This window comes from Mauremys mutica, chromosome 6, assembly GCF_020497125.1.
Source record: "Mauremys mutica isolate MM-2020 ecotype Southern chromosome 6, ASM2049712v1, whole genome shotgun sequence".
Taxonomy (NCBI): Eukaryota; Metazoa; Chordata; order Testudines; family Geoemydidae; genus Mauremys; species Mauremys mutica.
The window spans coordinates 27,911,764-27,937,984 of record NC_059077.1 but is presented as its reverse complement, the minus strand read 5'-3'; the positions used below and the strand labels follow the sequence as shown (position 1 = coordinate 27,937,984).

At 43.3% G+C, this 26,221-nt stretch overlaps 2 protein-coding genes across 5 annotated transcripts; both read right to left on the bottom strand.

The window, feature by feature from the left end:
• Positions 1-460: 460 nt before the first annotated feature.
• Positions 461-14,063, bottom strand: FBXO4 (F-box protein 4). 3 transcript variants are annotated; one of them, XM_045021055.1, is made up of 7 exons: positions 13,921-14,063; positions 10,807-11,042; positions 9,179-9,399; positions 7,702-7,777; positions 6,990-7,168; positions 3,731-3,906; positions 461-3,046 (listed from the first exon to the last, which is right to left on the bottom strand). In XM_045021055.1, exons 1-7 carry the CDS (start codon positions 13,921-13,923, stop codon positions 2,957-2,959), a joined length of 981 nt encoding a protein of 326 aa, XP_044876990.1. In that variant the 5' UTR covers positions 13,924-14,063; the 3' UTR covers positions 461-2,956. The 3 variants fall into 3 exon arrangements, with proteins under 3 accessions (XP_044876990.1, XP_044876989.1, XP_044876991.1); XM_045021054.1 differs by lacking the exon at positions 13,921-14,063 and adding an exon at positions 13,034-13,367; XM_045021056.1 differs by lacking the exons at positions 461-3,046; positions 13,921-14,063 and adding an exon at positions 13,034-13,367 and having other exon boundaries at positions 3,764-4,212.
• Positions 14,064-14,163: 100 nt separating this feature from the next.
• RIMOC1 (RAB7A interacting MON1-CCZ1 complex subunit 1) lies at positions 14,164-24,488 on the bottom strand. 2 transcript variants are annotated; one of them, XM_045021057.1, is made up of 6 exons: positions 24,352-24,488; positions 23,735-23,841; positions 23,139-23,285; positions 17,695-17,826; positions 16,551-16,662; positions 14,164-14,619 (listed from the first exon to the last, which is right to left on the bottom strand). In XM_045021057.1, exons 1-6 carry the CDS (start codon positions 24,437-24,439, stop codon positions 14,333-14,335), a joined length of 873 nt encoding a protein of 290 aa, XP_044876992.1. In that variant the 5' UTR covers positions 24,440-24,488; the 3' UTR covers positions 14,164-14,332. The 2 variants fall into 2 exon arrangements, with proteins under 2 accessions (XP_044876992.1, XP_044876994.1); XM_045021059.1 differs by lacking the exon at positions 17,695-17,826.
• Between the last annotated feature and the right edge of the window lie 1,733 nt (positions 24,489-26,221).

Genomic DNA, 26,221 nt, shown 5'->3' with positions numbered 1-26,221 from the left:
TGGTTTTCGAAACATTGTCATTGAGTTTGAGATGTTTGCAAACACCAACAGTCTTTGGAGCCCAAGCATATAACCAACTGTTTCTATGTATTAAACACTTGAGTATGGTAACTGAGTTGATTATGCAAAGCAGCTGTTACTATTACACATCCCTTAAATAAAAATGTTATACAAGACAATATGAAGAACTTTTTTTTTCAAATTCTTTTTAACTCTCCCCATTGTTTGTTACCTTCTGAAAAAAGTGAAAGAAAAAAAATGCCCTGTATCTATTGTCTCCTTTTTCTAACTGAAACTTGTTACCTTCCCACCCTTTTGAAAATAACATCATTGCTTTGGTCTATGCCTATATTTCTGCACCAATAAGTTTAACAATTGCACCATGGAACAGGTATTTTTTTTTAACTGTTACTGGACAGCATAGAAATTTATGGTGCCCACACAAATAAGAAAGATCTGCCACCTTTAAAAAACCCATTTATTACACATTTTTGAGGGGAGAAAAGAGAGTGCTATTACAATAGTAATCATTGCATAACTGAATCCTCCTTCCCAACGTATGAAATAGTAGGAGCCGTAGTGGTACCAGAGACAGTTGCATTGTCCCACTACAGAGTAGAGTGGCTATTAGACTATAGTAGCATTTTTTTATTATTTTACAATCAGCAGTTCACATGAAGCCATATTACAAATTATGGAGATCCATACATATTTAAGGTATTTATCCAAAATATTGATTGCATTATACATGGGTTTTCTCTCTTCTGTTCTGTAGAGTATCTTACAAGAGAAATATATATATACATATACATATATATATACATATACATACACACACACTTAAAAAAAATAAAAGCTAGAATAGGCATATGGAGCTCCCAGGGTTAATCTTAGAACTCCAAATTGTCCTTTATGAGCACTGATACAACAAAAGTTACAAGGCCTTGGCTACCTGAGGCAATAGAAATAGGAAATGTTTTTGAATTTCCTTTATTTCTACCTCTGGCCTAAATATCAATCACTAGAAAGTTTTTTTTAAAAAGGAACTTTGCAAATGGAATGTTTTGAAATAGATATTTTGCAGGAATGAGACCAATTCAACCTTCCATTCAGAGACAGTGTGAGTAAGGGCCACTTGTAAAGTCCCCTGTATTTTGATAGGAGGAATGATGAAGTTATTCTGGAACACTTGCTGTGCATGCTCAGGCATCTAAACATGTTTGTATTTTCTCTTCATTGGCCTCACTCTGGACAGTTCTGCTTGAGGACTCATGCCTCCCAAACGCTGAGTGCCTTCATCTCTCACAGAGATCTTAATAGTAAAACTAAGTGGCACTAGCTTAATTTTATACTAATTTTATATAGAACTTTCACCCCAAATATTCCTATGTCAAAGGTAGACAAGGTGTTTATGTTACGCCTATGAACACAGAATTGTAACACTGTTCTATAATGAACACCATGGGCTCCCACCACACTAGGTTCTTGTATGACCCTCACCACTGTAGTATCCAAGTGCCATGGATGGAGGTAAAGCAGAGACGACTGGGTCCATGAAAATTGCCCGTCTTCCTGCTCTGATCCCATAGTAGCCCCTCTTGCAGCCAGCTGTGGGAGCTACTCAAACATACAGGGCTGCAGGCTCAAGTTTCTCTTTACTCCCACAGCCCTTGGTTCCATGAAAACACATCAGGCCTCGCTCCCCAGAGCTGCCCTTTGACCTATGTATGGCCCATGCCACCATCCTCAGAGCTGCAAGTACTTTGCTGGTTAGTAGAAAGGTTTTACTGAGATAAGGAAGAGAAAAAAAATAGAGAGTAAAAGAACCAAGAAGATTAAAAAATAAATACCCAGAGAACCAACAAAAGCCAAGGAAAAGTGTGTAGGTATCCATCCAATAATTCATTGGAAAGCAACAAAGAGAGTGAGAACTACTAGCTTGAAGTAGAATGAGCCCATTTTGTTCCCTAGCACACTGCAATATGTAAACTCTAATTCCAATTCTAGGAATATTTTTTCCATTTTATAAAAATATTTCAGCTCCACAGAAAATGCAGAACAAAAACATTTATATTTCATATATTTGCTAACTGCCAAAAGTATTTGTATGAAGGTTTGCCAGTTGAGAGCCTAGTAGATAATGTCTCTGCCTAGTAGATAATGTCAGGATGTTCTAATGAAGAAATAGGACATTTGTTCCCATGGTGACAGATGGATGTGAAATTCAAGATAATATTACTGCAGCAGCAAGCAGACACAGTTAAGCTTTATTAATGTCATGAAGAACACATAGGAAAAAAGTCAATCAAATGTTCATTTTTAAAAATTTTGGTCTAAGCTTTATGATTCCCCTTTATGTTTACTTCTTTTCCCTAAACAATGGTGCTGGAGAGAATTCTTTTTTCCTTTCAGGAGCTAGTCTGGGATCAGTGTTTGGAACAAATATCAAATACGACGTGTCCCTTTTGGGAGACCTGACACAGTAGGTGATCACTTAAGCGCACATTGTGGTACAAGGCATGTCCCTTCTCTTAGTGGCCATTTAAGGAATACACACTATATAGGAGATGGCTGCCTATGTCATCAGGGATCTCCATGTAGTATGCTTCATAAATCTGGTATGATGTACACCTAGGTGAGAGGGTTGTTCTGGCATTAAGCTAATCGGGGATAAAGGTTTGCTGAATGTTTTATATTACAGAATATGCTGAGAATGAAAAGCATTATAAAGACCCCAAATAAAAAAAATAAACTCATTTCTTTGTCAAATGTTGATATCCAGTCAAACTTGCTTTCAGTTATAATTCAAGTCTACATTTGGAATTATTAAAATATTTGCAATCACAGAGGGCTGCCTTTTAAATCTCTTATCGGTCAGTACAACATCAGGGCGAAATGTTCTCTTCATACTCTTTGCAAATGACAAAGTCCATACAGTATGACTAAGCAAGTTTGATCATTGTCCATTTTTACATTCAACTTCTCCCAGTATCCACGCAATTCCACTTAACAGTCCACTTAAAGTAGCAGCTACAGTGTCTTGCACCTGTAAAACCAACAATGGCAGATGTTAATGTGGTATATGGATATACATATTGGGTGTACAGATACTAGATTAACATTCCATATTTGTCCTTAAACATACAGGTATTGTCAAATCTGCCTGTTTTGTCACTGGCTTCCGGGACCCTTAAACAGACCATATTTCTTAGAGTAAATTAGGGGAAAGGAAACAGTATTGTTCAGAGGATGAATAAAGAGAGCCGTTAGGAAAGCTGTACATTATTGATTTCCCTATAGAGTTCTCTCTTAATCCTCCCTCAGCTGTTTTGTGACATCTTACTTCCTTCACGGTATCAGTTGGAATCACAGGTTATCTGAAATTCCTTTTTATAACTCTTCGGGGAACAAAGTTTCAAACTTTAGAATTCCACATAGATTATGAATTCTATAATTTCTAGTATATTTTCATTCAAAGTATGTAGTCTTCTAAATAACAATGGTATGTTTTAAAAATACTCAAAGCTTTCCAACGTTATCCTTCTGAAGGCAAAGGAAAATATTTTATCTAAAATCTGTATTTAGGCTTTTCTGCCTGGCAGTTCTCCTTTAACTACACTGTGCCAATAACATTTAAATTAAAGTCCATTTCAAACATTACTGCTCACTCACAAGACAATATAAAGAGGATGAGCAAAAAGAAAACAAATATTTTAAGAAGTGAAGATACCATCCATGGTTGGCTTAGCAGATTTAATTGCAGTTGATGTGCCATGTAAACACACGGGATTCTTTCAATGCCAACTTCAGAGGTGCAGGACAAAACCAGTACAGGTCTGTTTGGAGGCCCAAGAGTTGGATCTATCATTGCCAGAATACGAGCAAATTCATCTTGACGGTCATGTTCTAGAAAACAGTTTGAAATATGAGTATTAGCCTATATACAAACCCTACTATATATAACCAAACTCATCTTTATTAAATTTTCTTCTATCTTGGTTCTTAGGAGGATACACGTCATTGTAGTTACTGGAGTACCTTCCAAGCAACAATAACCAAAGTCACAATAGGCTATTTTCCTAACTTCCACAGAGACAGTTGAGGCAGTGAGTTGCTCCACCTTCCTCTTCCTTCCACCTCTCCCTTCCTGATCTGACTTTTTCCTCCTTTTAAAAGGCAATGATTATGAAGACAATCTAGCATGGCTGAAGGCTGAAGAAACAAAAAGTAAACACACCTTCAGTATTAAAAGATATTCAGGACCTGTTTCTTCATTATAGTTCTACATCTTCTGTAAATAAAATTAGATGCGAGAAACAATCCTAAATGTAAATACATGCTCTAGTTTAAATACTCCCAACTGAAACATATTTTAAAAATCAACAGGTAACCTGTTTGATTCAACTTCCCGTTAATGGACTGATAAATCAAAACACACACCACTGTTTAAGAGTAGGTCAAAGAAGGAGAGTTATACCATCATTATATGAAAATAAGCAAGGAAAGAACTTTAGCAGAATTCTGTTTCAGTGCAGTGCCAGACGTATGATAAACTAATGAGATATTTCAGTGCATACATTAGGGGAAACTGTAGAGACTTTACCAACCATTTGATAATGGACAGGCTCTTTGAAGAGAAGAAACAACCCAAATGAACTCTGGAATAAAATGAAAACTATCATGCTCAAAGCCATCTAAGCACACATTCTGAAAAGTCAGAGTTGGACCACACCATGGTTAATGGATAAGGTGTTTGAGCGAATGAAAAAAATGACAGAATGAAAGAGTGGACTGGAAACTGGAGTGAATACAAGGAACTGAGCACACAGAGTCAAAGGCACACTAGACAAAAGTGAATACATCAGGGGAAAATGTGAGGAATTTAAGAATTATAAAGAGACTAATAATATAAAAAGGTAGATTCACAGTGGTCAGATTTCTTACTAAAAAGTTTTCCCCATGACCAAGCATTATAAAAGGTCATGATGGCACAGTTCTTACTGAAGGTGACTCCAATTACAGTGTCAATCTGTATGTCTCATCAGAGCCACTTACAATGCAGGATGACAGAAAAAAGAGTATGGAGCCAGAGGCATCAATCCTCTGAGAAGAAATGGTGCATGTTATTATGAAAATGAAATTTGGAAAAGAAGCAGTGGTAAATAATGTACCAGCAGAATTACTAAAAGCAATTGGTGACCATGGTATTGCTCTCATGGGGAAAATTTGCAATGATGCATGGATGATTTGAAATTGGTGGGAAGACTGGACGAAAGGAATCTTTCTGCTTTTACAAAGAAAGGGGATATAACAGAGTGCAGTAACTATCAAACCATCTCCCCGATATCACACACAATTAAAGTATTGCTCTGCTTAATTCAGGATTGCATGAAGCAATTGACAGAAGCAGAAGTAGCATCACAAAAAGCTGGTTTCTGAGAGGGGCGAGGCACATGTGATCAAATTGCAAATATCAGTCATATAATGAAAGATGTAGGGAGTATAATCTCCCATTGATAATATGTTTCGTAGAGTACTCCAAAGCATCTCACTGAACACACTGCAAGTCTCTACTGTTCACAACAGACCATGGTGTGAACAGCAACAGGCAACAGCGAGTGGTTTTCCATTGGGGAGAGTCCGAGACATGAATGTATTCTGTCCCCAGGTCTTTTCAACGTATATGCAGAATTTATCATGAGACAAGCCCTGGAAAATTTTGATAAGGTGGAAGGAACTGGGACTTCTTAACCAACCTAAGATATGCTGATGATATGATGCTCTTTGATGAAATCAATCGATGCAATGCAATAAATGTTGGAGTCTGTAAAAACACTTAGTGAGGAACATGGACTATTCCTGAATGAGGCAAAAATGAAAGTCACGTACACTGACATGATCAATAACAACAGGATGCAAGCAAACATCATTATGAGCAGTGAAGCTGTAGAGGCAATAGTTGAATTTAATTATCATACATATTCAACCAAGGAGGCTGCTCCAAAGAAATCTGAAGACAACTAGAGAAGGCTTGCTCAGCAAGGCCTCCCTCATGAAGCTGTGGAAAAACCACAGTATCTCAAAATGTATTACTGTTAGACTGCTCAAAAGCTTAATTTTTTTCCATAGCAACTTATAGATGTGAATCTTGGAAAACTAATACAGCTGACAAGAAGAAAAAATGTGGTGCTGGCAAAGACTCTTGCATTTCTCCTGGACGGAGAAGACAATGCATGCTTATGTTAGAAATATTATTGGAGAGAACTGGATTCTGCTCTTGGAAATCAACTGGTGCAAACGTATATACTTTGGTCACATTTGGCATAGAGATGGAAATATCCTTGCGAAAGTTGTCATGGAAGGAATGGTGGTGGGTCACCGTAGTAGACGATGACCAGTGAGCAGGACAGATGGTGTGTGGCAGATCACAGGGAAGTCAGCTGCTCTGTGCACAAAGTTAGTGATGGATCATGAAGGCTTCCAAAAAATTCTGCTATGATGTCACTAGTATTCAGACATGAATAAGAGGACTTTACTTAGTCTCCTTAAACAAGAAAGCCATTAACAAAACTAAATCTTGCCATTGGAGATTTTTAAACCTCCATCTCATTTGCTCGGCTCTTTAGCTCAGATTAAGAATCCATACCAAACAATTATTTACACAAAAGGAATAACTGACCACACCTTGCTTTTATATTGTAGCAAAACTGCATATAACCTGCTTAGTAGTGTCCTTGTAAAATTAAATTTCTCAAGTTATAGAGCAGATTCAGTAGTCAATCATTAGTAAGAATTGTCCTGAAACCACAATAACTTCATTTGGACTCATAATTCTTACTCATATTGATTAGTATCTTTCTCTGCACTTCTGAAGGTGAATAATAAGATCAGAATTTGGCCTTCAAAGTATAAATGTATTCTCATGTACTAGCAGCATCTCAACCATCCACAAAATATGAGTCAACATAGTTAAAATAAACATTCCTTACTTTTATGAGCTTCCGCATTAGCAATATAGATGAATCCATCAACTACTTCGCACACCTTTTTAACTTGAGCAATTACATTGTAGTGTACTGCCTGCTGATTCCCCCCTATGCTGTTTTCTTGGTAAAACATCTTATTGACTGTAACAGTTTGCTCTGTTCTTGCTCTCTTCCTTTCCATGCTGAAAAATATGAAAACACTCCAAACATTTAACAAAATGATCCAGACTAATCTGGAAGGAGAATGGGAAAGGGGAGGGTACTCCACAAAGAGGAGAGAGGGGAATGGCCAAAACATGCAGAACAGTTTAATCCCTGAAATAACTTTTTATAATTTGCATGCATAATTAACCAGTTTTCCAAGATCCATACTATCTTCCATACTAGGTTCATGCTTATAAATTTCAAAAATAAAGTTAGACACACAAAAAGGAAAGGCACTGTTCTTTATGCATTACACACACACACACATACTCATGCTGATCAAAGATTCTTTGGGTCAGATTTTAAAAAATCTAGGCCTACCTTCTGCCACACAATTTGTGAGTGGCAGTGGCCACTGATGTAATTTACAGGAGATGTCCATCAACCTGATTTACAGAAACAATCAAGTACTGTGATATCCAAATTACATTAGTGGTTGAGACCAGGAGAAACAGCTGAAATAACTGAGAACATTCAGCTTTTTTTTTTTGGTGCAGAGAACAAGCCTTACCTGGTAGTTGAATACAATGTCAGAATATTAAAATTTCGATGGTTATTAAATTGAAAACTGACTCCTGATCCAATCCCTACAAGAGGAACAAAATGAATTTAGGATATAAAGATATTCAGTTGCTAAAGACAGCTAAAGCCAGAGGCTGAAAAATCCATAGGGATCATAAATTGGACACATTTAATCAAGTCTCTCTCTATATTACAAAAAATATATATTCATTGCATCAGAATGTGACTTTAGACACACATTAAATTGATCACATTGAGATGCTGGTAATTTAATTCAGTTTTGCTACAAAAAATTGGATGGCACTTGGAATTATTTCAAGTACTTAAATAAGTTATTTAAAATTTGTACTGCAGAAGCATTTAGACCCCAATCAGGATCAAGCTCTACCGCGCTTCCTGTTCTTAAATCACACATTAAGTTCTATCCAAAATGTCTTACACCTAATTTAAATGAAGATGCAGCAAGTGCGACATATGACAGCAGGAAAACAGCACTAAAAATGCATATTTGCATATGCCACCTGTGACCACAACTTCATTATTCCAATTCAGTTATGAATAAATAAATATCAGTGGCTCCCAATCAAATAATTTTTGAGTTTTTTTACACTGGTTTAGAGTGAGGGGAAACTGCAGATGTTTAGAACTGTATTTTATGTAAAATCCTGTTGATTAATCATTACAGGGGGAGGGATAGTTCAGTGGTTTGAACATTGGCCTGCTAAACCCAGGGTTGTGAGTTCAATCCTTGAGGAGGCCACTTAGGGATCTGGGGCAAAAATTGGTCCTGCTAGCGAAGACAGGGGGCTGGACTCAATGACCTTTCAAGGTCCCTTCCAGTTCTAGGAGATTGGTGCATCTCCAATTATTACCTTTATTTAACAACTTCCTACATTTTCCTAGGTCACTGTTCTTTTTAATAAAGGCATTTTATTACCAATCTCATATATAACTTAGATTTAAGTAGGATATTATAGTAGGAAATAGGGTCCTTCATCCACTTTTCTCTTTTTGTATAAAGTGCAGGCAATCAAGCAAAAGTAATTTTAAAAAAATAAAGAACATAGTATTAGTAAGCTAAAGAAAACTGGGCTCAAGACTAATCCACAATCAACAGCATGTTTGATTTTAAGTTTTGGACCAACACCCCAGGATAAACTCTTGACTGACACAGACAAACACCATTAATTTCAGTTGTGAGTTTTCCCACTGACTTCAACGTAGAAAGATTTCACCCCGAATGCTTATTGTTCTACAATGGCATTTTATTCCTCTAACCAGCCACAGAGAGGAAAAAAATCTGGTTTTAGTATAGATTCTAGGGCCAAAAGGGGTCTTTGCAATCATCTAGTCTGATCTCCTTTATAAAATAAAGTCTATAAAACTAACATTCATTTTAAAGGGAGGTATAAAAAGCACCTTTTCTCTTGTAGAAAATTTTTTGTAAAGAAACAACTGACTATTACCATGGATTTGTCTTTGAGGTAAGCCAGCTACAGGCAAAATTTCTGGGCAAGTCATCATTCTTCGCACCAAAGATTCATCCAACTCTTCTAAACCCGGTCCAAAAAGGGCAAAGCGAGGTTCTGCTTGCGTGATCAGTGATTGTACAAGGAAGGTAGTCACAGCTCCATATGTGGGACGGCTTGATTTCAAATGTCTACTCAGAGGACAGCTCTTTTTGTATCTGGGTAAAATAGATATAATTAGAAATTAAACACAAAATACAGAGGAGATATTAATTACTGTCAACCAAATTAGATCCCAAATGTATTTTAGTTGTGACTTGTAAGTTGCTGATTGGTATCAATGAGTGACAGAGTTGTTAACTGATGGTTGTTATGTAGCCTATGAAAATAAATTAGAAGTGAGAATTAGAATTCTTGGTCCAGTGAGAACTGTTTTTGTGGTTAAGGCACTGGATTGGTACTCCGGAGAGCAGGGGGATGCAAGAGCCAGAGGATGGGGAGCACCAGAAGAGAGGGTGGGTGGACAGCTGCAGAGGTGGGGGATAGGGGAATGTACATAGATGTGCAGGGGGAAGAGGGCAGAAGCAGGGAGTTGAACAAGAGTAGAGCGGGAGAGAGCCAGGAGCCAGGAGGTGGATAAAAGAAAGAGGGACAAGAACAGGCTAGGACTATACGGATATAAGGGTCTGTGCCCTCTTGAACACAGAACCTAGAATTGAACCTGGGAATCCTGGGCATCTACATTCCTCTGTTGTCAGCAAATAACTGTGAAAGCACAGCACTGGCAAAGCATGTGTCTCATTCCTTTCTAGTGGCTGATCCACATATTGGAGAACACCAGCTATTGCCAATATTGTTCCATGTAACAGATTTTTTCCCCATTTTTTTTAAATTAGGAAGCTGTAGACAAAAAAAAAAGCTACGTTAAAAGAACATTGAAATTCCAAAGTCAAGATGCAAAAGTTAGGAAATGCCAAAATTAAGGCTGCCTGGACAACCTTAATTCAGTCCCTTTGTGCATATGCATTATGATGCTTATTACACAAAATATTTTTTTTCCAAAGGACCTCTGGTTTATTTGATGAGTGCTTGACTTTGCAACATTGATATTCTTTTAATGTAGTTGACTGAATGTATAGATAGATTTTTCATGCAATTTACTGTGCCTGAGTCTGTCAGATAAGACCTTAAAAACCAAAATCCCACTTGTTCTACATAGTATTTTTGGTAAGAGTTGGCGTTTGCTTGTCTTCTGGACAAAAATGTTTCCACCTCCTCCCCCACCACACTTTTTGTGTAGCATGCTGTGTGTGGCTGTCTCTCTAACTCCTATTCTGAGGTGGCTGCATTTCTGTGGCATTGTATGTGTATCATTTGCAAAATGCTTTGAAATCCTTTGGAATTAAATAGGAATGTACTAATATTGAAAACAGAAAGAACTGAGAGAATTGTTATATAATTAGAAACTTCCTTTCAAGGAACCAGAAATGCATTTTATCCGCAAAACCACTTCAAGAGTCAAGTAATATTTCCTGCAATTAGACTAGCAGAGTTGTGGTTTTAAAATCTGGATTTCGGGTGAGTTATGCTGCTTTATACACATTGGAGAAACGTAAAATACTTACATTGCCATGTAGTCATACAATGCATTATCATTTAACTCAGAAAATGATTTATTAAAGATTTCCACATCTGGAAGTGATTTCCAGTCAACAAAAGACCAAGAAGGAAGATCCCGCAAGAGAAAATATCGCCATAACAATGGATCCCGCACAGTTAAACTCCAGTACTGATTTGTGCTTCCCAAATGGCACAGGTCTTGGGGCGAGAGAAATGACATAATGTATAACTGCACATCAATCTGAAAACATTAAAAAAGAGCAGTTTTAATGTCTGAGGGCCTCACTAATGCAAATAGAAGAGATTAGGAGTGAAAAATAAAAGCAAAAGTAATATTACTTCACATGCAAAAGTATAAACATGAAACAGGTCACTACATTATTAAGTCAAAATGGGACCATGCTTGACTTCCTGTATAACACAGGACATAGATTAGCCACAATTCCTGCATCTAGTCCAACAATTTGGCTGAATAAGAGCATAGTTTTTAGAAATATGTTAAATCTGGATTTAGACTCCAAATGATTGATTACCCTCATTGTTAAAAAATGTACACTTTTATCTCCAGGTTGAAGTTTAATGATTTCAGCTTCCAGCCACTGAATCTTGTTATGCCTTCATCTGCTATAATCAGCGTTTCTCAAATTTGGCGACTGTGGCTGCATGTGGCCACCAGCGAGTTTCCCTGTGGCCACGACAGCCTCCTGGGTGGTGACTGGGGGAGGGGCGCGCAAAGCATAGACCCTTTCCCTCCCTCTCTGTTGCTCTTGGATGCGCCACCCTGTACCATCTCTGGAGACAGGTGGGGAGCAAGCTGAAGGAGCAAGGTGAGTTCTCTGCCTGAGGGGGGAAGAGTGGCTTAGTTGGGCTCATGATTTAGCCCTGGGGTGGGGACTTAGGGAGCCTGGCTGCAGACCATCTGCTGCAGCCACAGGGCTTCAGGTGCAAACATCCAGCTCTAGCCGCAGGGTTTCAGGCACTGGCCCCTCAGCCCTGGCCTTGTCACAGGTCTTCAGGCTCCAATCCCTGGCTGCGCAGCCACAGGCTCCGATCCCTGGCTCTTGCCACACAGCGCCAACCCCAGTGGCAGCCGCAGGCCTCAGGTACTGATCCCTGACAGCACACTCTGACCCACAGCCGTGGTCGCTGACCCTGGGTGCCAACCCTGGGCTTCAGTGGTTGCCAGCCCCGGGTGCAGATCCCCGGCCTTGGGCTCTGGCGGTTTGCTGGCTCTGGATGCTGACCCCTAGCCCTGGCCACGTAGCGGCAGGTGTGGACCCCAAGTGTCAACCCCAGCGGTGTCTGGTGGTCCGAGGGGCCAACTCCATCCATGCGCTCTTACCCCCAGCCCTGGTTGCTGACCCCAGACGCTGCGCCTGGATGTCAACCCTGGGCTCCGGCGGGTGCTGGCCATGGGTGCCGATCCCCAGCCTTGATCACACGGCAGCGGGCACTAACCCCGGGCTCCGGCAGGTGTTGGCCCTAGATGCTGATGCCAACCCTTTGCCCCAGTTGTGTGGCAGCGGGCATGGACCCCATGTGCTGACCCTGGGTGCCAATCCCTGCGCCCCCAGTCTCGTGGCAGCAGGTGCTGGCTCTGGGTGCTGACCCCCCGAACCTCAGCCCTGGTCGCACAGCAGTGGGTGCCAACCCCTAACCCCAGGTGCCGACCCTCACCCCCATCCATCGCCTCTGGCCTCTGCAGCCTCCCCCAACCCCACATCCATCTTCCCTGCCCCCCTTAATTTGCCAGGACTTTGCTGTGAAAAGTGATATTAACAAACATACAAATATTACTTTTCACAGCATTGTATTTATTACTGAGTCTGCAAAAGAGCCATACATAAATTACAGTGAGTTAGACATGTATACGTGCATATTTATTTGTTTTTCCTAAAGTTAATTAAGTGTTTTAGGAAAAAGTGTGAGTGCGGCCACCAGCAAGAGTTGGTGGCCACGCTGTAAGGCCACCAAAAATGTGTTGGGAACCCCTGTGAAAAGGAGCCTTTTAGTATCAGACGTGAACCCGCAGGTGGTAATTTCCGAGGGTATGCCAGAATAACACGATCATGCCTTTGATTTATGGGAGCACCCAAGTGCTGGCAACAGGCTGAGAATCGGATGGCTGGAGTGGTCGAGAGAGGAGGAGAGCCCGGGTTGGGCGGGTTAGAGACGGGGGTGGGGGGAGGCAGATGGCTGGTCCGCGTGGCAGGAACCGAGTCACTCACTCACCGGCAGCGTCTGCAGGGCGCAAACCTCTTCGCCGGCCTCCTGGACGCCGCTGCTCGACCGCTCTGTGGCCGCGGCCGCCGCCTGCCCGCCGCGCTGCGTCGGCCCCCGGGCCCACCTGTCCCGGAGGAGCCGGAGGCTGCTGCTCAGGGCGGCCTCCAGGCGGCCCCAGTGCCCGGCGTTGCCCGCTGCCATTGCCTCGCCCACCGGCTGCGGCCCAGCGAGCCCCCGGGGCGCTGCTCGCTCTCGGCAGGCGGTGCCAGGCCCTGGAGATCCCGGCCTCCAGCTCGCTGGGTCACTGTCCGGCCGGCAGGGAGCGGGCGTGAGAAGGGAGCGCTACCGGGTCACCGAAAACCAACGCCTCGCCCCGGCCGCCTCCCAGCTGCGGCGCCGGGCTGCTCCGCACGGCGCCCCCGGCAGAGGCCACCCGGGGCCCCACGCGCCCCTGCCGCTCAGGGCAGGAGGAAACCCCGGGCCTCCCGCGGTAGCAGGGCAGCCAGCCCCGGGCTCAGCCCTGCCGGTGCAGCGTGTCTGGTCCCGTCCCTGGCGGCAGCCCCGCGCCCCCGGAACGATAACTGGAGCCCAGCCGCAGCTCAGCGGCGCGCATCCTGGGGCAACGGCGAGAGCTGATCGGCTGTTAACATGGGCCTAAGAATTGGAGCAGCTGGATGAGGCAGCCCTACAGCAGGAAAGGCTGGAACTGAGCTCAGGGCTTCTTTAGAAACAACCTCAAACCTGCTAGAAAGGGCTTTTACCTACGCTCTGTACCAGGAGAGGGAGGATATTTAGGTTTTAACCACAGTACCTAAAGCCATAATAGACTCTCATTTTCACTGTTCACCTCTGATGTGATAGTGAGTCACAGCTGTACACATGACAAAAATCCCTACCATAAACAACAGTTCTCCACTATCCTAGTTATCCATTACTGAAGAGCAGCTGTGTTCTCCTCAGCACTTTATACAACCAGCAGTTCTATGACTACTCAACCATTCAGCAGAGACAGTAAGTGCGCCCATGCCATGCACCCACCCTCTTCAGAATTTAATAGTGAGAAGGCAGGCAGTTGGCCTGATTGGAGGCTCACTAGATTGTAAATTGTTTTTAACCAAATGAATAGTAATTCTCCACAGTAGCTTTCAGAATTGGAGGTGTAAAATTTCCAATAGCACAAGAAAAACAGTCATATTACTGAGCTTTGAATAGTGTTTTGTCTCAGTTTAATGTTGACCTTTCTACTTGTGTTCTTCATATATTGCAACTTTCTTGTAAAGAATGGATAACAGCAACGGGTTAATTAAGCTAGCTCTGGAATTTCTGGAAGTAGTCCAAGATTAGTTTTGCATTTGCCGTATTCCAGTCTTGTCCTTTTAAGAGTCCCTCACACACAGCTACATATTTCATTAACAACTTTTCTCCTACTTCTCGGAAATCCAGCACTGCACTATGTAAGCTGCAATACAGTTCAGTATTAGATTCAGAATCTATTTCATGGGTTCCAGGCTTTTCTTCTCCACAGTGCTTCAGTCCCCAGTAACACATTTCTCCAATATACATCATGGCCAGAACATGGGTATCGCTAAATATACCTGCAAAAACAGTTTAGAATTCAAGACTCCAGGTGACATGACACACCTATTCCCCCCCCCTTATTCTGTTTAACAAATTAATAATCATTAACTTCGTGCTTTTCAACAGATCAAGAATTTTACAAAAGGCAGTAAATATAATTATCCTCATTTTACAGATGAATACAAGAAAGCACAGAAGTGAAGTAACTTGCGCAAGGTCACCCAGTAGGCCAGTGGCAAAGCGGCAAAGACGACTCCAAGTCTAAGTCCTAATTCATTACTTTGTCCACTCTGTCTTCCAGTAGAAGAGGGGTTTTAATACTGACTTTGCCATGTACAATTTTCTGACAAATATCAGTGTTTATTGCAATGGTTTATAAAAATACAGAATGTCACTACAGAGGCAAAGGATTTTTTAAAATACTGTAGGTAAACAAACTTTTCTGCACTTCCTCAGCAGCACCATGTTTAAAAAGGAGCTCCCCAGTGGTTTTAGTAGCGTTAGTATTTGGACAGTGCCATACTGTAGATATCCATGGCGTTTTACAAAGAAAAAACATTACTAAAGAAGTGGAGACAATGACTATAAGATAAAAAAAAATAAGTCCTATTAACTCTTCTTACTTTATAAAAAGTGAATTGTATACTTATGACAAGGCTAGATTGAAAGCCCCGGTGATTGTCTTAATCCCGACTTCAAAACACTTCCTATTTGAATTTGTTTAATTCATTTAACCAGCGGGTGCTTCAATTTTCATAATTTATATAAATGTACAGTGCCACCTCAAAAGAATGTGTTGAATAGTGACTGGTTTTTTTTAAACATTTGACTAAAATGTTATATACAGGCGGTGCTTTATTTGGGGGTGGGGGGGGGTGAAGCTAAACTGTTCTGTTTTAAAAAAACAACACCACAGGAGTACTTGTGGCACTTTAGAGACTAACACATTTATTTGAGCATAAGATTTCGTGGGCTACAGCCCACTTCATCGGATGCATGCAGTGGAAAGTATAGTAGGAAGACAGACAGACACGAAACAATGGGTGTTACCATACACACACTAACGAGAGTGATCAGTTAAGGTGAGCTATTACCAGCAGTAGAGAATTTTTTTTTTTTTATAGTGGATATATATCTTCCTACTGTATTTTCCACCGCATGCATCCGATGAAGTGGGTTTTAGCCCACAAAAGCTTATGCTCAAATAAATTTGTTCATCTCTAAGGTGCCACAAGTACTCCTGTTCTTTTTGCGGATACAGACTAACACGGCTCCTACTCTGAAATCACTTTTTTTAAAGTACTTTAAGATCCTCAGATGAAAAGCATTAATAGCAATAGTGGTATATATAGCAGTAAAACAGGTACAGCATAGGCAGTGACAGTAAAAATGTCCCAACTCTACCTAATGTGACTCAACCCAGTTCTGGAAGTACTATATCTAGCACTGTGAACACAGTTAATCGACCATGTCCATTTAATCCTAGGCATGACTGCAGAGACTGCCAGCAAGGTATCACTTAGTACCAGTTATGGTGGGTTTTGTGCTGCTGACACTTGCCTACTGAGAACTGGACAGATCATAAAACATACTGGCACCAAACTGTCTTCAGATGCTAATAATTTTTGGGCACTGATGATCTGGACCAGAATTTGAACCAATGACCTAGATGTCAAAGGCTTTGTATCCCATAACTAGATCATTCAGTTGTCCATTTTCCTGAGATGAATTTATAGTTCAGCTAATTGTCTTATTCTCTCTCTCCCCTTCCCTCACCCCCATCAACAATTCAGAATAGGAAAAGAGGACAATTTGTTGGGTCCACTAGTCTTGCCTGTTTCTATGATTTATTGTTCTTAAAAGGGGACAGAATTTGAATGTGAGTGAAGTTCAAATTATGTGGTAGAGGATCTTATAAAGGAGAGGGAACAGGAGAAGAACAATTTACCTTCACTGAGCAGTCTAGCTGTGTCTGTATCCTGAAATGAGACATCATTTAGACGAGGAGGGTATCTAAACCTTAGCATCTTCAGTAAGTAATGGATTCCATCATTAAGACACTGAATATAAATTACACAGAAAATAGAGAAGTGTTAGAACAGCATACAACAAATTAGATCAACTGCAATGTAATCAATTCTAGTCAGAATTATTTTAAATTAAGTATTTCCCAAGTACTTATGTGAAGGAAAAACAATAAGATGAATATAATTTAAAGGCAAAAGTAATTTTTTAATTTACGGAGAGTCACAAATCCATGAAATTAACTTTTTTCATCTTCCTGTGTTCAGATATGCAACATAAACCATATTAGATTGCTATATTTATGATTTTAGGTACGTACTTTAAAATTGCTATTTTAGGAGATTAAATTAATTTGAGCTGAAATTTTAAACATAACGTACTAATTGGTAACATAGAAGTATTTTCAGGTAACTTTTCAAATGGCTGCTGAACAGATTAAATAAATTTTACTTTTGAAGTAGACAGTGTCAAAGGGTAAAATTTTCAAAAGTGCTTAAGTGATTTAGGAGCCAAAATCCTATTTTCAAGTGCAATATACGCATTTGTCCTTAAATCTCAAAAAAATCAATAGGATTTAGTATCCGAAGGGTCTGTCTACATGGAAAAGTTATATCATTATAAATTAAAGTTTAAATTTCAACAATACAGTTATTACATTTAAGAGCGCCTTTTTTATATTTAAAAAAAGAAAAGAAAGAAAAACCTTTGGAAGAGATTCAAGAAAACTGAAAAAGAATATCCACAAGGGGGTTTATATCAGTATAACTACAGCAGCATAACTGGTAAAATTTTCCCATGTAGACAAGACCTAAGTCACTCAGGTGCTTCTGAAAATTTTACTCCAAGTTTCCAACTGTGATCCAAACAGCCAGTTCAATGCCAGAAGAGAAAACTGTGAACAGATTAAAAGATCTAATATATTACGTGGCTGTTGTGATTTTGTCAACAACTCCAATCTACCGCAAAGCAAACAGCTTGTTTGAGGATCACAGTTATTCCATGATCACCAGCTTGTTAGAATTACAACAAATTTTAAAATGTCTGCTTGTGAAGAAAAGGGGCTTTACCTTTTTAAACAAGTCAGTGTTTTCTGTTAGCCAGCATCCTCTCTCTTTTACAGTGTGACAATACATGTAGAGTAGAGCTCCTCGTCTCCAGGACAGACATTCTAACAATTCTGTACCAAGAACACCAATTAGCTGAAATAAAATTCAAAAGCTGAACCAAAACTGTTGATTTAGCCCCAGGAAGTCAAAGAAATACATGAGAACTGTGAAGGGCACAGAGTTTATTGTTTTTAGGTTAGGCAGCCAAAAAGGTCTCTTGAAACTAAGGGTATGTCTACACTACAAGACTATTTCGAATATACTTAATTCGAATTTGTGGAATCGACCTTATGAAGTCGAATTTGTGTATCCACACTAAATACACTAATTCGACTGTCTGAGTCCACAGTAACGGGGCCAGCGTCGACTTTGGAAGCGGTGCACTGTGGGAAGCTATCCCACAGTTCCCGCAGTCCCAGCTGCCCATTGGAATGCTGGGTAGAGCCCCCAATGCCTGCTGGGGGAAAAAATGTGTCGAGGGTGGTTTTGGGTAACTGTCATCATTCAACCGTCACTCCCGCCCTCTCTCCTTGAAAGCGCCAGCGGGAAATCTGTTCGCGCCCTTCTCTGGTCGGTTACAGCGCGGACGCCACAGCACTACGACCATGGAGCCCGCTGCGATCATCGCTGCACTTATGGCCGTTGTCAACTCCTCGCACCTTATCGTCCACCTCTTCCACAGTCAGCTGCTGAGAAATCGGGCGAGGAGGCTCCGTCAGCGCGGTGAGGACAGGAAGTCACAGAGTGGCGCAGACCTCTCACAAAGCAGGGTTCACCGCGCAGTGGAGATCATGGTGGCAATGGGTCAAGTTCATGGTGTGGAACGGCGATTCTGGGCCCGGGAAACATGCACGGACTGGTGGGACCGCATAGTGCTGCAGGTCTGGGATGAATCACAGTGGCTGCGAAACTTCAGGATGCGTAAGGGCACTTTCCTTGAACTCTGTGACTTGCTGTCCCCTGCCCTGAAGCGCCAGGACACCCAGATGCGAGCAGCCCTGACTGTGCAGAAGCGAGTGGCCATAGCCCTCTGGAAACTTGCAATGCCAGACAGCTACCGGTCAGTAGCGAACCACTTTGGCGTGGGCAAATCTACCGTAGGGCTTGCTGTGATTCAAGTAGCCCACGCAATCGTTGAGCAACTGCTCTCAAAGGTAGTGACCCTGGGAAATGTCCAGGTCGTCATAGATGGCTTTGCCGCAATGGGATTCCCAAACTGCGGTGGGGCTATAGATGGGACTCACATCCCTATCCTGGGACCGGCCCACCAGGCCAGCGAGTACATTAACCAAAAGGGCTACTTTTCTATGGTGCTGCAAGCACTGGTGGACCATAGGGGACGTTTTACCAACATCTACGTTGGGTGGCCGGGCAAGGTTCATGACGCGCGTGTGTTCAGGAACTCTGGTCTGTTTAAACGCCTCCAGGCAGGTAGTTTCTTCCCGGACCACAAAATAACGGTTGGGGATGTGCAGATGCCTACAGTGATCCTCGGGGACCCAGCCTACCCGCTAATGCCCTGGCTCATGAAGCCCTATACAGGCGCCCTGGACAGTGACAAAGAACTCTTCAACTACCGGCTGAGCAAGTGCAGAATGGTGGTGGAGTGTGCTTTCGGACATCTCAAGGGGAGATGGCGGAGCTTACTGACTCGCTTGGACCTCAGCGAAAAAAATATCCCCGTTGTTATTGCTGCTTGCTGTGTGCTCCACAATCTCTGTGAGAGCAAGGGGGAGACCTTTATGGCGGGATGGGAGGTTGAGGCAAATCGCCTGGCTGCTGATTACGCTCAGCCAGACAGGTGCCAATAGAAGATCCCAGCGGGAAGCGCTGTGCATCCGGGAGGCTTTGAAAGCTAGGTTCCTCGGAGAGCAGGGTAACCTATGACTCTCCAGTTGATTTACAGAGAAGCTGAACCTAAGCCTGTTTCAGTGACTGTTGACTTCGATCTGCGGTTACATACCCTGTTCTCCAGGTTTCCCCCCTTCCAACACACGTTTTAAAATAAATTTAATGGAACACTGATTATTAATAAAGTTTTCTTTAATTATGAATTCCTGTTCAAGGGTTGAAACATGGACGCGGACTGTGGTGGGTACGGTGTGCACTGATGTACAGACCGCTTCTACACTAGAGGAATGACAGGCTCCTGCTCCTACAGCGGTCTCTGGGGGGAGGACGGTTGCAGGTGGGTGTGCAGGAAGGGGTGGGTTTGCAGGAAGGGGTGAGGGGTGCCGTCTTTGGGACGGAGTTTGGATGCAGGCTCTGGGCTGGGGGTTGGGGCGTAGGAAGGGGTGAGGGGTGTGTGGGAAGGGTGAGTATGTGTCCGTGGATGAGGGCTCTTGCTGGGGCTCAGGGCATCGGAGAGGCTCGTGGCTAGGGTGGAAGGGCATGGTAAGGGCAGCCTGCCTTGCCATTTGTGGATGTCAGGCGCTAGGACCCTGGGGCAGCATACACCTCACAGACTGACCCGGGACAGCATTCACCTCCCAGAATGACCCTGGTGCCTAGTGACTGCAGTCTGTGTGTGTCCTGCTGTTGATCCTGCCCCCAAGTCTGTACCCTGGTAATGGAGGCTGTCCTATGCAATTAAAAAACCCCTCCCCCCCCTTCACACAAAGTCTTCTGACAAGGAAAACATGACGGAAACAGTGAATAACAACAAACTACTCTTAATACTCAACTACACAGTGGGGGGATGAAACTTGGATTTGGGACTGGGTGATCCAGGAAGGGAAGCACTTCTCAAAATTTATGGCATGAGAGCTGTTTGGTACATGAGCGCTCTGCTGGGGTGGAGTGACAGTTTTCACGGCCCCTAGCGCCCCTCCTTCTTGTGATTTTGGGTGAGGGGGGGACAGGACTTTGTGGCGGGGGAAGGCGGTTGCAGATACAGTTCAGGGGGGCTCTCTGCTCCTGCCTGCGGTCCTGCAGAACATCTACAAGGCGCCGGAGCATGTCCGTTTGCTCCCTCATTAGCCCAAGCAGCGTTTGAGTCGCCTGCTGGTCTTCCTGCCGCCACCTGTCCTCCCGTTCGCTGTGTGAGCGCTGGTGCTGACATAGGGTCTCCCTCCACTGTCTCTGCTCGTCCGCCTCGGCTCTGGAGCAAGCCATCAGTTCCGAGAACATGTCGTCCCTAGTCTTTTTCTTTCGCCGCCTAATCTGCGCCAGCCTCTGTGAGGGGGATGCCGGGGCAGTTCGTGAAAGAGCCGCAGCTGTGTGATGGGAAAAAGGAAGTGATTTCCTTGAAAAGATACATGTTTGCGAACACTGAACACAGTATACTCAGTTTCTGTGAACAAGACCATATAGGGCACCTAGTCTCACGAGCTCTCAGGACAAGTTCGAGATTTCGGAATACGCTTTCATTGGCTGCGGTCTTGCACAGGAGATCGGACAAGCGGGGCGGTACAGCTGAATCCGTGTAGCAGCCAGGCCTGGTAAGCACTACACTATAGGCTGCTTAACAGTTAATGGATAGCTGTGCCCTCCCGCTGAAGGCAATCTGGAAAGCATAAAGTCTGACCCTGTTCCAGCCCCTCGCGGCTGTGCCCGGGAAAGATCACTGTATGCTTTTCCTCTGCGGCCTCCAACACGTGGCTGTTAAACGAAGGTCATTGCTATGCAAAGTAAAAGTCAAGCATTCACAATAGTAACAGTACACTAATTGCCCTAATTAGATGCAGCAGTCGCCGAACGAGATTACCCTGAGGCGGGGTCACTCGGAGAGAGAGAGAGAGAGGATGCTGCTAGAATCCCTGCACAGACCAGGACCGTATGCTGCCATGCTGGTGGAGGCAATGATTCCGCTGTACGTTAGGATGGCCTGGCGCGGAAGAGTGTGCTTCCACGGAGCACCAAATAAGGCACCTCTCCCCAGGAACCTCCTGCGGAGGCTTTTCGAGCTCCTGTATGAGAGCTTCGTGGAAGTGTCCCAGGAGGATTTCTGTTCCATCCCTATATGTGTGGACCTTCTTTTTATATAGTTTTATATGGAAAAGTTTTTATATAGTTTTTATATATTTTTTATTCCTGTTTTTTAAAAAATAAATGTTTCCATGTTTATAGCACTTACCGACTGATCCTTCCCCTGATTCTGAGTCCGGGTTAACGGCCGGGGAGGGTTGGTAGGGGATCTCTGTGAGGGTGATGAAGAGATCCTGGCTGTCGGGGAAAGCGGAATTGTAAGCGCTGTCGCCTGTGTCGTCCTCCACAAACCCTTCCTCATCTTCCCCATCGGCGAACATCGCCGAGGAACTGCCCGTCGACACTATCCCATACTCAGAATCCACAGTCACTGGTGGGGCAGTGGTGGCAGACCCACCTAGAATGGCATGCAGTGCCTCGTAGAAGCGGCATGTCTGGGGCTGGGCTCCGGAGCGTCCGTTTGCCGCTCTGACTTTTTGGTAGCCTTGTCTCAGGTCCTTGATTTTCACGCGGCACTGCATTGTATCCCGGCTGTATCCTCTGAGTGCCATGGCTTTGGAGACCTTCTTGTAGGTCTTTGCATTCCGTTTGTTGGAGCGCAGCTCCGAAAGCACAGACTCATCGCCCCACACAGCGATCAGATCCAGGACTTCCCGGTCTGTCCATGCTGGGGACCTCTTTCTATTCTGGGATTGCATGGACTCCTCTGCTGGAGAGCTCTGCATCGTTGCAGGTGCTGCTGAGCTTGCCCTGATGTCCAAACAGGACATCAGATTCAAAGTGCCCAGACAGGAAAAGGAATTCAAATTTTCCCGGGTCGTTTCCTGTGTGGCTGGTCAGAGAATCCAAGCTTGGACTGCTGTCCAGAGCGTCAACAGAGTGGTGCACTGTGGGATAGCTCCCGGAGCTACTAAGTTCGATTTGCATCCACACATAGCCTAATTCGAGATAGCCATGTCAAATTTAGCGCTACTCCCCTCGTCAGGGTGGAGTACCGAATTCGAACTAAAGAGCCCTCTAGGTCGAATTAAACGGCTTCCTGGTGTGGACGGTTGAGCGGTTAATTCGAATTAACGCTGCTAAATTCGATTTAAAGTCCTAGTGTAGACCAGGCCTAAGTGAGTTCTGGACTGAACTACAACTAGCAAGAACCACCACTGTGAGAGTCTAGTGACCTGCTTCTAAAAATGGTCTGTAGACCATCATTCAAGAATCAGTGCTTATACACAAAAAGAACAGGAGTACTTGTGGCACCTTAGAGACTAGTATCTGTATGAGTTTTTTCATGAAGTTGATGGATTTCCACTCCATACAGCTAAATGCAGTGCCTTGCATAATAGACAGATAAGAATCAGAACCTTTTAAAGAGACCTCAGAATATTTTGTGGTTTACCCATCAAAATTAAAAATAAGTGTCATTCTCTATTAAAACCCCCAACCATTTGAAATAAGGTCATTTGCCATAATTCAGTACTCACATCTTGATGCACGTTGCTTTCTTTAACTAGAACCTCTGGTTCTGAAAGAATACTGATAAGTTCTTTAACTCTCTGTAAGGAAGAATCTTCTGGAAAATCTTCATCTGCAAGTTGGTTCTCCTCAAAATATGTGATGTCTAAGACTATCTATAAAAAGGGAAGACACAAGGCATAAAAACATACTATAAACAAAACACTGAACAAATTCATTAAACATTATATATAGTAAAATATGAGCTTGTTAATGTTATGGTTTTAAAGTTAATTATTTTGTAATAACATTTAATTTAGAAAAACTCACTCTAGAGTTCACAAATCACAAAGTTAAAATTCTTACAATAATTTCAATCTACATAATAGATACAGGAGTCAATGTTGTCCTCCTCTAACACTGGTGCAACTCCCATTAATTCTGGCTCGTCTCTGATCCAGAGCATAAGGTGACCTGAATTTTCAGAAAATGCTTGCAACCACCGCAAAATACACTACAGGTATCTAAGAACATTGAGGAATCCTTTCATGCTATGCCACCTTTTCTTTAATTTTAATTATAAATTTAACTGTTTCTTAAAGCATATCTCTTTTAAATACCATACCTGTGTATAAAGCTGCAAAAGATTTGAAGGATTTACAGTTTCTTTATCTTCTTTACAAAGATCTTTCAGCTTCTCCAGAGAAATGGCACCCTTCACTAGAAAAGCATCTGTAAGAGGGTGGGGGGAAAAGACCTTTAGAAAGCCAGAAAAATGTCTGGTAATAACCTACAATCAGCCTCAGTGTCTTTCAGCAGCCTGGCTTGCCTGACTTTGTCATTACACATTTGCAGCAGCCATCATGACAGTATCTGCAGTAATAGAAACACTGGCTCAGTGCAGGGAAAACCTACCCTCGAAAACGTTTAGTTTTAGTTCCCTCAAACAGCTGAGTAGTAAAACCCTGAAACAAGCCAGAGGCGCGTTTCCTTGACAGCCGACTGCTTTGGTACCGAAGTGTGAACCCCCGCTTTTTTACGCTCACGGGCGGATGCTTTACGAAAAGGCTACACACTAGGATTCTACTTTTACTGGAAAGAGTCCCTGGCCCTGGCCACAGTGACAGCAGGCGGCGGCTCGGCGGGAACATGAGGAAGCCGCTGCCGAGCTCTCGCGAGGCTGCCCCACGGACGGAGCAGGGCTCGGCTGGCCGGGGGGACCCGCCAGCTGCCCCCGCTCACCATCGCCGCCCGCTCCTCTCAGCCGTTCCAGCCTCCGCCCCAGCCCCGCCAGCCGCTGTCGCAGCGCAACCACCGCCGCACCAGCCATCACGGCAACCACTACAACCGCCTCCAGGATCACGTGACGCGACCTGCCTTCTCACCTGACCTCATCGCCGACCCCGCCGCCAAAATCACGTGACACGGGGGGGGGCGGGACCAGCGGGTGAACACGCATGCGCTGTCATGGGAGTGACGCGACCAGCCAACTAGGCGGGGGGGGGGGGGAACAGTCTCTGCGCATGTGCCATAGGGAGAGCGTATGTCATGGCGTCACTTTCAGTCTTTCTCCGTTTGCGAGTCTCTTCGGTCGCTCTCTGGACAGGGCGCCGCCCCCTGCGTGAACGGGGTTTAACCCCTTGTTCTCCGCCCTGCCGCTACTCTTCTTACCCGCGGCAGGACCGGTCGCTCTTGTTCCTTAGTCCCCCCCGCCCAGCAGCTGGGGTGGGGTCAGGTCGTTGCTAGGTGTGTCCCACGTTCACCCCCAGAAGGGGCTGGCCCTAGCAGGTAGGATTTAGGCTGGGGCGGGTGTGAGTGGCAGAGTCGTACCCAGCTTGGTAGAATTGTCTCGTTTCTCTGGGGTCAACGGCAAAATGTTTCATAGTAAAACAGAAGTTGTCGCCATTAGGCTTCAGAGTTAACACATGAATCCAAAGGGGGTAGCTCATGTCTCAGAGGTGGCACAGCAGCTGGGTCACGTTTGGAAAGTTTTTATTCACCAGGGGGGATAGAATGTAAACAAACAAAAATCTCTCGGGAACAGGGATGCTGAGGAGGTGGGTGAATATCATTCCACTGACTCCTATCATCCACACTTAAATGCTGCTCTCCTTCCCACTATGCAGCTTCAAGGCCTTTGAAGAGCATCTCCACTAGAATCGGTTAATTGTTTATAAATCAGGTTGCAGTCCAGACCTGGTGTAAAATGGTTCTTGGCATTAAAATAATTGTAAGCAACATTGACTTAAACTGAAGGCAGAATGACTAAAAGGCAGAATTTTTCAGATTTTAAACTAAGCATTGCCCCAATTCCAACTGCTTCACTGCTGATTCTGAGGGATAATATTGTTTGTTTGTTTGTTTAATAATAGTTGTGTCCTATGCAGGTGTTACTGTTTGTGGGAATTAGATGACAGTTGTCTGGCCAGTGTTTCCTGTTAACAAAACTGAGGATATAAATAGGGCAAGAACTGCACAGTGGCTTTATTTTCTCTCTCTTTTTTTTTTTTTAAAGACTGGCTGTTTTTCTGAGTAGGTGGAAGAAAACACATATACCAACATGTAAGTACCTGCCATTGAGATTATAACAGGTCAGCTTTGTTTCTGCCATCAAATAGAAGAGCCAAAATATGGCATTGCCACAACTGTATATTCCTGTCTCTCTTTACTTAGGGAGACTTTGGCCTAGTCTGTAAACTGAAAGGCCAAATCATGTACTAAAGATTGGCCTTGTTTAGATTAGTTTTATACGCCAAAAGGGGACACTGGAAGTTGATTAGGAAAAGGAGGAACTGTCTATGCTCATAAAATTGCTTCTCTCCGGTTTACTTTTTAATTGGGTTAGTTCCTTATTGACATGTTTGGCTTTTTGCTCCGTTGAATCAGAAAAATGGGAGTTAGGAAATATTTGGAATGTGAGTGTGATGCTGGCAAACCAGGTGCCAGCTCAGGTCAGAATCCCAGACCAATTCACTTGTGTGTTAGTATAGACCAAAGAGTTAAATATATGTGTGCATTCAGATGTTTAAGCATAATTAAAACTAGTGTAATGTAACTTGTATTGTTTTCACTTATCTGTTCCTGTTATAATGTAACAGCAAATATTTACATG